We start from the raw sequence: 16,088 nt of genomic DNA, 5'->3' as shown, positions 1-16,088 counted from the left end.
GTAAATTTGGCTTTTGCGCTTTACTGATTTACTTAAAATTTTAGGCGGTGGCAAATGCATATTGTATTTAAATTAATAGCCTATAGACTATTTTTTATGTATGCCTTCATTGCAGCAATATTCCAGTGCCTTATTAACTATCAACTGGTTAAACCTCAAGTTGTTATTCTTTGGTTTAATTGCTCACAATTAAAAAAAAAAAAAATTAAAGCACTTTTCCCGTCATATCTTAAGTCCCTAAAGTTGGTCTGTGCCGACTCAAGGACAAGAGTTTAACCAACAAAGAAATTGGCTTGAACGATTTTCAATTAAACTGAAAGGACAATGGGGATGTATTTCCAATAAGGCTAACCCGTGAAACAGACTTAACCAGACTTAACCTCATGAGCTTTTCATTTACAGAAAATTCTTCATCATTTTAAAGTTTTATCAAAAGAACATTAAATAATTAAACGTTTGCATAATTATGTTTGCATAGGCCTGTGTCCTAATACAACCCAATAAAGACCAAATCAAAGATAGAAAACAATTTACATCCGTTAATTAAAAATATACAAATAATATTAATATTAAATATTATAGAAAAATATGACTTTTTTTCCCCAAGATTTGTATTTATTGTAGACCATACCAGTGACAGCAAATGTCTGAGACCACTAAATCTGCTTAGATATTAAATTAATTATTCTGTAGGCCTGCATTTTAACAGTAGATTTGGTTTAGTTAGTCCCTACTTTTAAATAAAGTTTAGGCTAACTGTGAGCTTTCTCTGTCTAGCTATCTCAGAGTTTTGATTGTCTTATCTTTGATTTTCACTCACGTATTTTCTTTGTCACAAATAAAACTTGGTCTAGAAAAACGTTAGTCGATATCATGTAACGAGTCGTGCTTATTACGCCCCCACTGGATTGTTCACTCGAATACAGGCCTATTGCTGCCAGTATGAGAGTTTAAATTAGATTGACTTCTATCTGAACTTCACTGAACAATGCTTGCTGTCGAAAAGAAACGGGACTAGCCCTGGCTGTGATCATCTTTTTAGACTGAGAACAGAGACGGTCGGTGAATAATGGAAAACTGTTTAGGTAACGTCAATGTTGCAGAATTGACCAACGATGAACGGATGTTAGGTTAAGGGAAGTATCCAACAAACAACGACAAAGTAGCAATCTTTATTTTCTTCAATAATAATAATAAAAAATTATCCAGTATGTTCTAAAAGATAGTACGTTTCTACTGATGACATCACTTCTTTTACAAGAGATTAAAACAAAAAAGACAAAATATAGGCTAGATAATGTCATTACAAATGTGGAAAAGGCTGTAACGAGGTCACATCAGTTTATTAATTTGAAAAAAAAAAAAGCTCTCCATACCTCTCTATCATGAAACATAATGCACGTAATACTTGATTTATAGTATCATAAATATAATCGATACCGCTAAAACAGTCCTGAAAGTCCCCTGGTAAGGGTGAATACCATAGCATCATGTCACTACCGAAGCGTTCACGCTTATTGGCTCGCGCCGTGGCGGCTGCATGTGAAACGTGTGTTGCCTACGTAGAGCAGGCTGACTGAGCGATGGGCCCGTTTGAGCCAAAGAACGGGAAGTTATGCTAAATTTGCTTCAAAACCAAGATTGTCCAAAAGGGTAGTAGGTAGTAAACCTTCTCAAGTATATATTTATATATATTAAAAAAAAAAAAAAAACTTTCAGCAATGTCTTTGCCCGAGATCCTTACGTTAGTGTTGTTCTCCGGGCTGATCGGTATTCAGCCTTTGCCAACATTAGCATGGGATGCAGACCTGGAGCTTTTCGACCTAGTGGAGGAAATCCCCCAAACCTTCTATGAGTTCCTGTCGGTTAATCAGGTAAGAGCGATTTGATGTATTTCGCAAATTTGTCACGCGTGCTTTTGACTCGGTCATTCAAACGGTGTCGGTAAATGTGATGTGCACTTAACTTTAACATATAGCAGCGCGCCGAGGTAGATTTATCGCAGGGTCGCCTCCAGTGCGTTTACAGAGATGGCATTCTTATCAAAGCAACTCGAGCCGTTAGCTGAAAAGCCCCACTATGATGTCTCTCGACTCGTGGTAAACGTACTCTGCCTCCCACGGAAGCTGGACGGCGGTGGCCATTGACAAAGAAAGTCCCCGGCTGTGGGCCTGCACAACACTACATGACGTGTCACTACTCCGCTCATAAATGGATGTTTTATAGTTTTGCTGTAATTTCGCTAGTCGGTTGTACGTCATATTTGATGCATCGAAGAGCCCATGCTTTTATAAAAATAACTGCTAACGTTATTCGTACAAATTAGCACTTAGTTAACCTTTTTATATCCTATAGCGTAAACCGTTAGTTCGGCATTTAGGTTTACGTTACATTGAAGAAACTTGCTAGCAATGCATTTCCGAAGAAATGCTAATTCTGTGTTTAAAAAAGACTGTAGCTCCTTTTTTGGAACACGCTAGCTAGTTTCCAGCTAGTCTAAAATGGTTGTCAGCTAGTGCAGACAGGTAAACCAGCTACTGTGCTTTAGAAACCAGCTTAACCATACTGGTATGATCAGCTGGTATCTGGTTGTTGCTAGTCCAAAATAGTCTACCAGTTACAGCTGCCAGTGTGAGTTGCATATTACAGTTGGCAACATTGATAGTATGTTTATTGTAAGAAACTATAAAGGTGACAAGACATTCTGCAGCTGTTTTTTTTTCCCTGTTATTTTATTTAACCTGACTGCAGCAAAGTCTCAGTATAAGCGTTCCTAACTTCCTGTCCGTATTTGCAATGAAATGTTTTTGATGTTCATGTTGTTGATTCTGTTTATAACAGGATGCATCCTCATCTGAGATCAGGAAGGCATATAGAAAGCTCTCTCTTACATTACACCCTGATAAAAACAAAGATGAAAATGCTGAAGACCAGTTTCGAAAGGTAGGTGTTTTGTTAAGCATGAATGAAAGATATCTTTGGCTTAATGTAGGTCATGTTAATTCTTGCTTCTATGAAATATCTTCTCTGTTTACTCTTACTAGTTAGTTGCCATCTACGAAGTCCTCAAGGATGAGGAAAGAAGACAAAGGTGAGGTATTCTCATGATTTGCTTGTGGACTTTTTTTTTTATTGTTTTTTTTTTATTTTTTTTTATCTTAGACCAGCTATTCTCAAGATTTTTGACTTAAAGGCCTACTCACAAATTACTCACTACTTGTTGTCCAACACATTATTTAAAGATGTTTCTGCTATAATTATGGTATTTAAGATTCTGTTTGTTTTTAATAACAAAAAAGCTTAGATTTGTTGTATGTTTGTGTTTATTATTCATTATCATTTAATAATATCAATAATTTAATAATATCATTTATTATCATTTTAAAGTTAATTCTTCAATATAAATAATTTGGGAGCATCCTGTTTAAGCACCACTATCCTAGTATAGCAGTGAAAAGTGTTTCTTAAGCATAAACCTCTTCGAGGTTCTTAAATAGTGATGAAATGTGATCTTTAATAATTTATCAACATTTATTTGCCCTTGAGTAGGTCCCTAATCACAGTTTGTACCAGTGTGACTATGACTGGGGGTCTTTGATCTGAATCTTACAATTGCTTTTAACAAAAGTTTCTTACAACTCTCACAGATATGATGACATCCTGGTTAATGGGCTGCCAGACTGGAGGCAGCCTGTCTTCTACTATCGACGTGTTAGGAAGATGAGTAATGGAGAGTTGGGCTTCCTCCTCTTCCTCATTCTGACAGTGGGTCACTATGCAGTTATATGGTCCATCTACCTTGAGAAGCAGTTGGTAAGTGCTGGATTGTTGTATAGCATAGTTGTGGTTTTGTAATGCTTCTGTATCTCGCCTACTATCATCTTGTTTAGCAGCATGAAAATGTATAGTCTTTGTCCCTACGATAACAGACTGGCATGCAATTCATTTAAGAACTTTGTGCAAGTTTTACTGCAAAATTGTGCTGTGTACTTCATATACTTTTTACAATCCAGCATTTAATTGATCCTAATGAGCGTTCATTGTCACAGTTATAAACATGACAGTTTTCTTCTGTAAGGGGGTTCGGCATCACAGCAGCCAAACTGTTTCCCATTCCGATTCTGTAGGGGTTATGTCTGAGGCTGAGACTAGCTTTTGTAATACTAAATGTACAGTATTCTCTGTGATAGCTGCTACATTTTGATTCTTCTCAGGATGAACTTCTGAGCAGAAAGAAGAGGGAGAAGAAAAAGAAGCAAAGCAATAAGATAACAGATGAGATTAAGTCCTTGACCCAGGACAAAAATGAGAGGTAACCAGGGTTAAAAAGTCTAAGGAACAAGCTCTTTATTATTAACATTATTAATCTGCTTAAGCTTTTGTGTGAAATGAATGAAAAAGTAATGGAGATCTGTTAAGTTTTATTTTGAAACTTTCAAGTGTCATTTATTCCAATTTATTGCGTGTTCCCTACACATTTACATTTTGAGAACTAAGACATACTGTTGCCTTTAAAACAATTGCTTAAATTTGGTTTTAAAAAGATCTTTCAAAAGTTTCTGTACAAAACCTGCAGAAACCATGAATGAAACTTGATTCTTTGTTTTGTTTATTGACATAGTTTTTTTGTTGTAGATCTGACAGGCCACACTGGCATGACATTTTGCCTCTCAAATTAAGCATCTGGTTGTACTATTCAGTGAAGTCTCTCCCTCATATCATACAGGTACTTTTCCACCAGATTTTGTGTTTTGGAGATGCGTTTACAAAATAGACACTCCAAGGCTTAAGCTGTAGCCATGACCATCTCTTGTTTTTAGGATGTGAAGCAGTATTATAAAGATTATAAGGAAATGAAAGTAAAAGAAAAGGAGGAGGCAGAAGCTCTGGCAGAACAGGAAATGCAGCAGAGTAAGATCACGATCACGCACCGTTCTACATTTCGCTCTGACCTCTGCACATATAGCCCCCTGGAGTTGTGATTATGTGACCCTTGATAATACATGTTACTGACTGATTTTGCTTTGCAGAAGAAAAACGGCCCAAGGTGAAGAAACCTAAAGTGGAGTTTCCAGTCTATGAACCCAGTACAAATGCTGCTTTTGTGCCAGTTTATGATCAGGGAACATCTATTGAAGATATTGAGGAACAGATGGATGACTGGTTAGAAGACAAAAAACAGCAGAAGAAGAAAGTAAGTGTTTGTCTCTGCTGAAAGGACACTGATTCAGATTGGAAGTATTGAATTAAGCAATGGATGGTGATGATTGTAGGCTAAAGAGTGGACAGACGAGGATCTCAGCCAGCTCTCTCGCTGCATGGCCAAGTTTCCAGGAGGAACACCGGGCCGGTGGGAGAAGATTGCTCATGAGTTAGGCAGATCAGTGACCGAGGTAAATCTGTAATTAACACAGTTAACTTCTGACTAGTAATTGACCCACAGCAGCTATAATGCTGATTATATATTTGATAGGTGTTTCTGAACTGAATCAACGATGAACTGATTTCAGATGAATAATGATTGTTTACTGTTGTTTTTTTAGAGCTATATTTTTTCAATTATTATTTAAGAAATTTTAAATCATTTGACAATGGATTAAAAAATACATGTGTAAAAGAAACATACTTAAACTTTAGATTACATATAAATATTGAATAAGAATATAATTAAAAATGAAGTAAACACTGTAACCAACAGGGAACTCAGTATTCTGGGAAGTTTGTGTGCACTGGGAATCATATTTTTCAAATAAAGTCAGGGTAACACTCATTTTACATACAGCACACAGAGAAAATTACATGAATATGACAGTGGGCAAATGCAGTATAAATTTGAAATCACGAGTTCAAAGTTTAAAGCATTCAATTCACACGGATTGACCATTACGCAGAGAACACACAATCATGCTGGATATGTATTATAATGAGATAAACATTATAATATACAAGAATGCCTTTCTATTACTAATAGGCCTCATATAAAATCAATCATTATAATACTTTTTATATACATTAATTCCTTTGTTTAACCTGATTATTAGACTTCTATCCATATTAAACAGAACTCTTAATGACAACGACGAACAAGAGAGAGAGTGTGAGCACTGTGTGTTCAGATGCTGCCTCTCTCAGCGCCGTAAAAATAAAAGTCCTCGAACACATCGGCCAAGCAGGAAAACTTATCGGCCAATGTCGACATTTGAAAAATGTCAGTTTAAGAAATTTACTAGAATATTTTTTATTTAATCAGTATTACACATAACATACATAACTAAATCTGTTTTATATGTATACATACATACATACATGTGGATAGTAGCGTTTCCTGAGTTTTGTTCACACAAGAAAAATAAAACCATTTAAAAGTTTGGGTTCAGAAATAATTTTAATAAGCAAGAATCGATTCACTTGATGGAAAAAAAAAAAAAAAAAAGGTGAGATTTCTGTTTAAAATATTTGAAAATTGAACTTTCTTTTCATCAAAGAATCCAGAAAAAAAGTATCATGATTTCCACTAGAATATTAAGCAGCACAATCAGCATGTTAGAGTAATTTCTGAAGGATCATGTAAAATAATGGCTGCTGAAAATTCAGCTTTGTCATTACAGAAATAAATATAAATACAAAAAATGTATATACATTATTTTGTATTTTATTACATTTTACAGTTATTTCAAATTATAAAAATAATTAATAATAATAATATAAAAAATCTGGTATATAGATGTGTGTGAAGTACCACTATAAACAAAAATGCTTTTGGTATACCTTTGCAGGTGACCACAAAGGTGAAGCAAGTCAAAGACTCTGTCACCAATACGTCAGGTAAACTATTTATCAAATATTTTGATATTTCACCTACAGTGTTTGATTTATCACCTACTGTGACGTATTATGGTAGCAGGCATATCTTTCAGAACACTTATCTCTCGCTCCTCCTCTCTCTCTTCTTGTCTGCACGATTTGTCTTTATTTCCAGGGTTGGTGAAGTTTTCTGAGCTGAAGGGTGGTGCAGTGATAGGAAAGAGTTCTAGAGCCGTCACAGTGCCGGACAGTCTGATGACCCAGCGAGAGGAGCCCCTGGAGCAGCAGCCGGAGGATTCAGCAGAGACTGCTGGGGCAGAGGACTGTGAGAACAAAGCGCTCCGAAGACGGACAAAAAAGTCTGTGGTCGGGAGCGCTGGAGCCGGAGCAGTGGAGGAGAGAGTGAAAGGACACCGACAAAGAGACTTCGACCCCACAGCTGTAGAGGATGACAGTGAAGATGAGAAGAAACCATCAGCCTCCAGAGAAAAACCCAGTGCTGCTGAAGATGTCTGGACACAGAACCAGCAGAAGCTCTTGGAGCTGGCCTTACAGCAATACCCACGGGGCTCCACTGAACGCTGGGACAAGATTGCTAAGGTGGTGCCTGGAAAAACCAAGGTGAGCATTCTCCGACAATCATTGGAAAATGTATTCAAATTAACATTTAACTGCATATAAAGGCTGGATTTCATATTAGTTAATGAACGGATTCTTTTTAACCTATTTAGGAGGAGTGCATGTCCCGTTATAAACTGTTGGCGGAGCTGATTCTGAAACGGAAGCAGGCCAAGAGCTGACTCCTGGTCTTCAGTATTTCACCGTACCTCTCACCTGCTTGTTATGTGCCTTAATGCAACCCTACTTCCTGTTGTCAGACTGTGTGCCATGTTCAGTCTGAATCGTCAGCATTAATCATTGGAGAGATCCAAACTGCACATTTAAAGGTTTTATTTATTTTAAAATCTGTTTCAGATTGTAGAAGTATTTTTTGTTTCTCTATGCAACCAGTTCGAGGAGCAGAAGAGATGCATTTACATTTTTTTCCCCCCAGTTTTGAAATATTGTTTTTCGGAAGCACAGTGTGTTGTACAATATGTATTGAGTCCTCGTCTCTCTTGTGGTCATTATTGTGCTTCAGCACATTTTAAAGAGCATGACACTGTTATCCTCATGTGTTGACATTCTGTAGATTTGAATTAAACCAAGTATTTTTTTTCAGTCAGAGATGTTTACACAATGTTGTTGTTCCTGTGTGCAGTAAACACATTTTGATAAGCATTTCATATAGTTCTTGGTAGAGGTGCAAGATTTTCTTTTTAGTTTTACCCTTGTTATAAAAATACGCCTAATGACATTTGACAGTTTGGAATCGGGCAACTACAGATAATGTCTATTAATAATAGTCTATAATGTAATCTGAGAAAAGTAAAATTTCAACAGATTTCAAGCGTTCTAAATATAACTATGGCTTAAAGGGTTAGTTCATCGAAAAATGAAAATTATGTCATTAATAACTCCACCCTCATGTCGTTCCAAACCAATGAGACCTCCGTTTATCTTCGGGACACAGTTTAAGATATTTTACATTTAGTCTTAGAGCTCTCAGTCCCTCCATTAAAGCTGTGTGTACAGTATACTGTCCATGTCCTGAAAGGTAAGAAAAACATCATCAAAGTAGTCCATGTGACATCAGAGGGTCAGATAGAATTTTTTGAGGCATCGAAAATACATTTTGGTCCAAAAATAGCAAAAACTACAACTTTATTCAGCATTGTCTCTTCTTAGACTTAGACTCTTCTGGGTCTGTTGTGCTCTCGGACTAAATCTAAAATATCTTAAACTGTATACCAAAGATAAACGGAGGGTGCCCAAACTTAGTATGGTACTACTGGGCAGCTCAGCTTAGATCTATAGGGTACTATTTTAGCAAAAATGACGCCCCCCAATGGACAGAAATGGAAAGTAACATTTTGAGCCCGCCGTTACCTTTGTACCTTTTTTCTGATACAGAAACTAATTTGATGAAGAAAACTAAAAATCATGGTTAAGGTGTGGTATAGTGTTAAAAGGTATATTAAAGAACCAGTTATTTTATCACGACTAACCCCAATTTGGGGAAATCAAAACTTCTCCCCGGGGAGAGCCGATGCAGTGTTTAAGCAATGGGCTTTAAGTGGATTGGAGAAAATTCAAGATCTATATCCAACAGACTCAGACAACATGATGTCATTTGACATGCTTAGACGCAATTTCAACATTCAAAGGAAATATTTTTTCAAGTATCTCCAACTTAGAAGTTATATAGGAACAAAACAAAGCAATTTGTGGAAACCACCCAAATCTAAGTTAGAAGAAATGATAAGTGAAAATAGCTTTAAAAGGGGAGCAATCTCACAACTTTATAAACTACTGTTATCACACTCCTCAGATAATTCAACCTTAAAATTAGAAGCCTGGAAAAAAGATCTGCAAATAAATGTATCACTAGATGAGTGGGAATTGGCTTGTAGTAAAGCACATAAGCAAACTATAAACTCTAGTTTGAGATTATTACAATACAAGTGGCTTATGCGTGTTTATGTCACTCCTGTTAAATTAAACCAATACAATCCAAATATCCCAGACATATGTACAAAGTGTGGAGAAGAAAAGGGTACATTGTTCCATTGTTTTTGGGAATGCAGAGAAATTAGGACATTTGCAATAAAGCAAATTGTGAAGGATATTATTTCTAAAGATCTCCCTTTGGAACCTTCTTTTATAATTGTAGGCTTATATCCCAAGCACACAGGATATACAAAAAGCAAGAAGCTGTTCATTGATATATGTTTATTACAAGCTAAAATGTTGATTGCACTGCACTGGAAAAACATAAGAAGACCAAGTATTGGAGCAGATGTTGGCTATACTCTTCCATTGGAACGCATCACATACTGGCTAAAAGGAAAAAAGAACTTGTTTGAAAGTATTTGGAGACCTTTCATGCTTTTTGCAGAAGGCACAGACTTAACAGAAGATCAAGAGGAGGACGACGCTCATGAATAATTTTACAGTTAGTGATCTGCTCGTTGGGAGTTGGTTGGTCTCTGTTAACTTGTGTCAAAGGGCATTATGGATATAACATTTTATATATGATATCATTGTATTTTGTGTCTGAGAGGGGGTTCTGTTGTATATCATTTCAAATTCTAAAAAGACCAATAAACATATTGATTGGAAAGATAAACGGAGGTCTTACGGGTTTGGAACGACATGAGGGTGAGTTATTAATGACATCATTTTCATTTTTCGATTAACTAACCCTTTAATGTTTATAAGGGCGATTTTCATAATTGTTTTGTTTTTTAATTAACTTTAAAATGATGAAATTATTGCAATAGAAAATGCATTTGTCAATAGTTGCATTTTCATGTTAAGTCCAGTTATTGGCGATAATGACATGGAGTTTATTTTTAATAAATCTAATTAGGAATAGATAGACTTTACAACCGGCGAGGACACAGTTTGATTTATAATCAGCACACATATGAAAAGAAGTCTGCTGTCCTCATGTGGCTGTGTGTGGAAATGCAGCTATTAATTGTTTTGCTTTTAAGCAGTTGATTGCCAACCTGACAGGACACATTTTCAACTGTTTGATTGGAACCCCTTATTTATTGCCCTGATGGTGGAAATGGTTCGATGCTTTCTTTATTGAAAGTTAAAAACGTTCTATTTTGTGAAGCTCAACAATCTTGTTCAGTGATGGATGATTAAGGGGAATTGGGCCTTTGTGTTCTTCATATTTATAATCCCGTGGAACAGGAAGTCATGGCTGGACAATGTCATACTCCTAGTCACCCTGGTGTGTTAAAACAATTTAAATATGAATTGGAATATACTTAAGAAATATTTTACTCAAAATCATTTCTAAGGGTGCAAATAATGGTGGAGGGCACTGTAAAATGTAGATGTGTTTGAGGTATGTGAGCCATAAAAGCCTGATATATCAAATATGGTACATAGTCTATAAAACAATGTTAATAATTATGATTATTATCCATGATTCTGACTAATATTTCATATGGCCAGATTTACAGGGTTAAAAATGATGAATGTTTATCCTGTTAGACATCTATAAAGCAAGGCTAAGATCAGATACTTTCTTATATAGAACAATACTTACAAATGGAAAAAACTAATTTACATGGCAAGATTTTTTAATGCTAAATTTATTCATATACTATTTTAGGAAATGTAATTTTAGTCGAGACAAAGGCTAGTCTTGTTGTTGTCCAGCAGATGGCTCTCTTGCACTCTTTTATTCTATACACAACAGAGCATCTTTTGTAACGTAATCAAGTTAGAAGAATGCCTTGACCAAATACCTACACGTGCGGTCTTTGCACTTGACTAATTGTATGACGTATTTCCTATATGCGGCCCAAGTGTTCAAGTGAGGTTGAAGACCACAAGTGTGTGTCAAACTTTTCATTACCATATGGGTGGCACATATTGTAAAAATGCAAGTCTTTACATAGCCCTATCTTAATTTTAGATACTTTGCATTTTAAAATCAACTTCTAAATATCTGTTCAGTAGTCATTATTTTAATTTGTGAGACTTTTAATTAAGTGATAAAAAGCAGTTCCAAATGTTGTACAAAATAAATATACTAATCTTTGCTGCAATAAAACGTGTAGCACTTTGTTTTTACTACCAAATTATATGTAATATATTATTATTATAATTTATATTTCACTTACATTGCAAAGGTTTCCGTGACCTCTAGCGCGATCATGTGTGTGTGTGCGTGTGTGTGTCGGTGTGTGTGTGCGCGATCTTGGCAAAAAGTCGCAAGATTAATTTCCAGAACATGATGCATGATGGGATACACAAAGCCTTGAATAACGCCATGTTTAAGAATCGGTTAAAAACACATCTCTTCCGTCTTTATTTGACCCTCTAACTCTACCACTCTCTATTTTAATTCTATTCTTTAAAAAAATTGCACTCTATTCATTTCCTGCTTGTTTTCTTTTTCTTTTTTCTTTTTTTTTAAACGAACTAACTTTTCTAATATTTTTGTATTCTATAGCCTATTTTGTTTTATTATACAATTAACAAAAGCAAAAAAAGCCTCTAACACTAGCTAGCACTTTTCTTTTTCAATGCTATCTGTTTTCTTTTTCTTTACATGATAATAATAATAATAAACTTGCTATGTATGCTGTTTTAAGCTAACTGAGACTTGTTAGCACTTGCATATTATTGCTCTTTTGTTGATTCTGATGCTTCCATTGTCCTCATTTGTGAGTCGCTTTGGATAAAACTGCTAAATGTAAATGTAATATTGAAAAGATTTTTGGGGGGAGCATAAAGTCTCAAATGTCAGGTGATACAACTGACAGAATAATGAAGTTTAAAAACGAGATTCTTAAAAACCCTGTTGAGGAGTTTGGTGGTTTGGCTTTTATTATTCATGTGGTGTGACTCTCCAGAAATGTCCATGATATTTATGAAGGGATAATACATGAAGTTTGCAAAAGCGCTGACAAAAATATATTTAAAGTTGTTTTAAAAATAATGATTAAAAAAATAATGATTAAGAAGTGTATACAAATATATGGTTAGGTTAAGAATAATACATGTGTACTTTTTACTTGTTGGTTACCCTGCATGACATTTCAAGAGAAACCCTTCTTTAAAATGGTATAAAACAAATCATTTGAAATTTTCTCAAATTTCAGATTGACTCATATTTAAGATACGTGTTCTTCTACAGGTTTACAGTTGAAAACCTAATAGAGAAGCACGTCCGTTCCATCCTCACCGTTTACCCTGTGATTATCTGTGCTCTAACAGGAAGCCTGAGCAAGCATTACATCGCAGCAGGACCTGGCTGGAATCAAGTTAGTCAATGATAACACATCCATGTCTATTTGGTTAACTATAAATATACCATGGTTAAAGCACAAACTCATAAAGATGTTACATATTAAGGCTGCATTGTTCTCACAGTACTTACTGTGTATTTTCTATAGTGGTGTTGGCCTGTATTTTGTTAGTGGTGCACGTGGGGTTGTTGGTTTGTAGACAAATGACTCTGATTCACTCCTGGATGAAAGTATTTCAGCTGGAACAGATGTATTTTTCATTGAAAATTTCCATGAAACAGCATTATATCTATTCTTAGTTTGAGCCAGGAATAGAAACCAAAATAGAAACAAGGAAGCAATTTGATTACAGTATCAAAAGCAGTATATCATACAAGAGCCAACAGTAATCATAATAACATGTTTCAAGGGCAAGTAAAGACAAAAAGATAAATAAAAAGTTGGGATTTTTAACTTTTTTGTTGTATGTTTTAAGTAAAAAAAAAAAAAAAGATATAGCATTTATAAAAAGCTAATTTATGAATATTTAATAAAATACCTGAAAAGCATCAATTGGCATTGTTAATGATCACTAAAAATGTAACACAGACATTGCATGATACACTAGGATGAATGATTCGTGACATCTTGTATGTTTAGTCGAAGTGCTCTGGAAACCACCTTGGTGTTGATTGCAAGCCTCTGAAACCATTGGTCTTTCAACAGTGATTACAGAGACATTCAAGGTTGCCACACAACATTTGTGTCTGGTGAATATACACTGTCTTCTTGTACATTTACTTTGGTGTGGATGTGAACTGAAGCATCTTGTCATGCATGTTGTTGCCCTTTGGAATGTGTGTGTCTCCTGGCAGCAGCTGCAGCAGGCTTGACCCTGTGTACTTTGGCTTGTTCACTACAGGATGAATTACTTATGAGAAACTAAAAGACAAATAAAGGACATTTTTTCCTCCCAGGAGATTACCATCCCCTCCATTTCAGACTCGCTTACCCTGTGCTGGTATTAAAGTAGTATGTGAAGAATCTTTTCTTTTTCCTGTTTAAATACGAAACTAATGAAACAAATGTTGCATTAAATATTGAATTTAAAGACAAAAGTATGCATTATATACTGACAACCACTGCTCTTTATGAAAAAACAAACAAAAACAAAAACAAAACAAAAAACTGACGTGTGCTAGAAATCCTCTCTCCTAAACTAAAACTCCTCTGTTAGTGGCAAAGCAAACTTATTTTTTTATTACTTCAGCTTGTTACTCATGTTGTGGGATGTTAAGGTTATTTTTATATTAATACTGATGTCTAGTCACTTGTCCATATGCTTCCATTATTGCAACACTAACAAATTTTGGACATTTACTACTCAAAAGCATACAAATGTTCAGACTGCAAGAAAAATAAATGTTTTAAAAATGAAAAAATTTCCTTCATGTCTCAACACAAAATTCAACAAAAATATAGCATATTGAGTCTTCTCACATATTTAAGGGGTTATTTAAGAGGATAATGTTCTGACCCACCTGAAACTTATCAGAATTTTTTGTAATGGTATTAGACAAGCATATTATCTTTTCAGTATAACTTTAAAACAAAGCATTATTTTACAGTATAATGTATTTTTATCAGAAAAGCTGAGCAACACATTGTCAAGCCTACTGCAGACTACATACTAAGATACATTATTGTAAGATACAGTACATATTAAGACAGTCCATTACAACGTGTCAGTTATTATAAGAGCAATTTGAATTGTTCAAGTACTGCTTCAGCTGGCTTGTTCGCATGTAAAGCCACTTGCTTCGTTGTTGACATAGTCTTCTTCTTGGCATCCCTCGTTTTGGCAGTTTCTTATTTTTACTCTCAAATTAGTTTCTAAGTGATAAACCAAAAATATCAGGACCATGTCGATGACCCAGACACTGAACAAGAAGTAGCGAAACCATTTGCCAAAAGTGTCTTGAAAAAAAAAAGAAAAAAAAAACAATGACAAAGGTGGATGTAAATATGTAAAGTACAGTATTGATTGATATTGAAATGATTTGACCATGACTTCAGATAACAACACACATTAAGGCACAAAAAGCAGTGGAAATAAATGTATGTCTTACCACATGTCTCCTCTTCTGTCATATCTTCTCAAAGTAAACCTGGAATATTAAAATACATATATAGATTAAATTACATGTACTTACAAATTCACTTAAATGTGTTATATATAAAAAAAATACAAATGTTACCTTAGCCTTAGTAGACTCAGTAGTACTAACCAGCATCATTCAGCAGCGACAATGAGGTCTTGTTTCATACTAATCTAAAAACAGTGTTAAAAGCCACTTCCTCTGAGCTCAGGGTGTAATGATGAGTCCTCAGTTTAGTTTAGGAACTGAAAGTAAGATGTATGTATTGCCTCTGGAGATTCTTGGTTGTAGAATTATTGTCAGTTGGATGTGAGCACTTACTCATGGTAAACTATAAAACAATTGCTGTAAAAATAGATACAGTTTTGTACATTCAAATATTGCTATTTAAATAAAAATCTAAAATGTAGTCATTTGCTTGTTACCTTTTTACATGTCTGTATTAATTAACATTAACATTAATATTTTAGCAATCCAAAGCAAAAAACAAAAAACAAAAAAAAAACAAAAAAAAAACAAGGAAGCTATTTTATTAAGTATCAGAAGCAGTATATCATACAAGAGCCAACATTAATCATAATACCATGTTTCAAGAGTAAGTAAAGACAAAATGCTCAAAAAGAAAGTTGGGATTTTTTACTTTTTTTTTTTTTGTCGTATTTCTTAAGTAAGTGTTTATAAAAAGCTCATTTATGAATATTAAAAAATACCTGAAAAGCATCAATTGGCACTGTTAATGATCACTAAAAATATAACACAGACGTTGCATGATACACTAGGATGAATGATTTGTGAGAAACTGCTTGTATGTTTAGTTGAAGTGCTCTGGAAACCACCTTGGTGTTGATTGCAACCCTCTATAACCACTGGTCTTTCAACATCTAAATTTACTGCCGATAATCCATAAATCAAGCACTTGCAGTAAATTTACAGCATTTCATTAACAGTAAAACTCTTTGTTTCCGAGAAAAAGAAGAAAAAAAGTCTTGCACTGTAAAAATTAGCACATGGGGTGTTGCATCTTCAACGGCAGCTCTCCTGTCCTGCAGAAAGCAGTCAACTATATAGTTGTTGCAACAGAGAAACAAATTGAGCTGACTAAAATATCACTACAGGAAAGCAACCACGTGTAAGAGGTGTAACCTGGGAAGAAAACTTCAGTGCTTCAGTGTAGTGCAGAAGTAAAAATGTTGTAAAGGGGAAAAAAGAAGGTGTTTATGTTTTTGTCCCTTATGATGTTTGTGTCCAGCTATCTCACTATCACAGT

General features: G+C 34.9%; 1 protein-coding gene and 1 long non-coding RNA gene across 2 annotated transcripts; one reads left to right on the top strand and one right to left on the bottom strand.

The window, feature by feature from the left end:
* Window positions 1–1,490: 1,490 nt before the first annotated feature.
* Window positions 1,491–8,085, top strand: LOC127950405 (dnaJ homolog subfamily C member 1). Its single transcript, XM_052547432.1, has 12 exons — window positions 1,491–1,874; window positions 2,842–2,943; window positions 3,045–3,091; window positions 3,648–3,813; window positions 4,215–4,312; window positions 4,636–4,726; window positions 4,821–4,911; window positions 5,031–5,194; window positions 5,274–5,393; window positions 6,777–6,825; window positions 6,980–7,425; window positions 7,536–8,085. Exons 1-12 carry the CDS (start codon window positions 1,722–1,724, stop codon window positions 7,602–7,604), a joined length of 1,596 nt encoding a protein of 531 aa, XP_052403392.1. The 5' UTR covers window positions 1,491–1,721; the 3' UTR covers window positions 7,605–8,085.
* A 4,911-nt stretch (window positions 8,086–12,996) lies between these two features.
* On the bottom strand, window positions 12,997–15,258 carry LOC127950410 (uncharacterized). Its single transcript, XR_008152462.1, has 3 exons — window positions 14,921–15,258; window positions 14,792–14,830; window positions 12,997–14,639 (listed from the first exon to the last, which is right to left on the bottom strand). It is a non-coding gene; the product is annotated as an uncharacterized LOC127950410 (long non-coding RNA).
* Window positions 15,259–16,088: the final 830 nt, after the last annotated feature.

The sequence above is a fragment of the Carassius gibelio genome, chromosome B2 (assembly GCF_023724105.1).
Source record: "Carassius gibelio isolate Cgi1373 ecotype wild population from Czech Republic chromosome B2, carGib1.2-hapl.c, whole genome shotgun sequence".
NCBI classification, from domain to species: domain Eukaryota; kingdom Metazoa; phylum Chordata; class Actinopteri; order Cypriniformes; family Cyprinidae; genus Carassius; species Carassius gibelio.
The sequence above is the reverse complement of the archived record's forward strand: the minus strand, read 5'-3'. Positions and strand labels throughout refer to the sequence as shown.

Coding starts and splice junctions, on each gene's coding strand:
- LOC127950405 (XM_052547432.1), top strand. CDS start 1,722: ATGTCTTTGCCCGAGATCCTTACGTTAGTGTTGTTCTCCGGGCTGATC. Junction 3,092..3,647: donor GATGAGGAAAGAAGACAAAG/GTGAGGTATTCT, acceptor CAACTCTCACAG/ATATGATGACATCCTGGTTA. Junction 5,195..5,273: donor AAAAACAGCAGAAGAAGAAA/GTAAGTGTTTGT, acceptor TGATGATTGTAG/GCTAAAGAGTGGACAGACGA.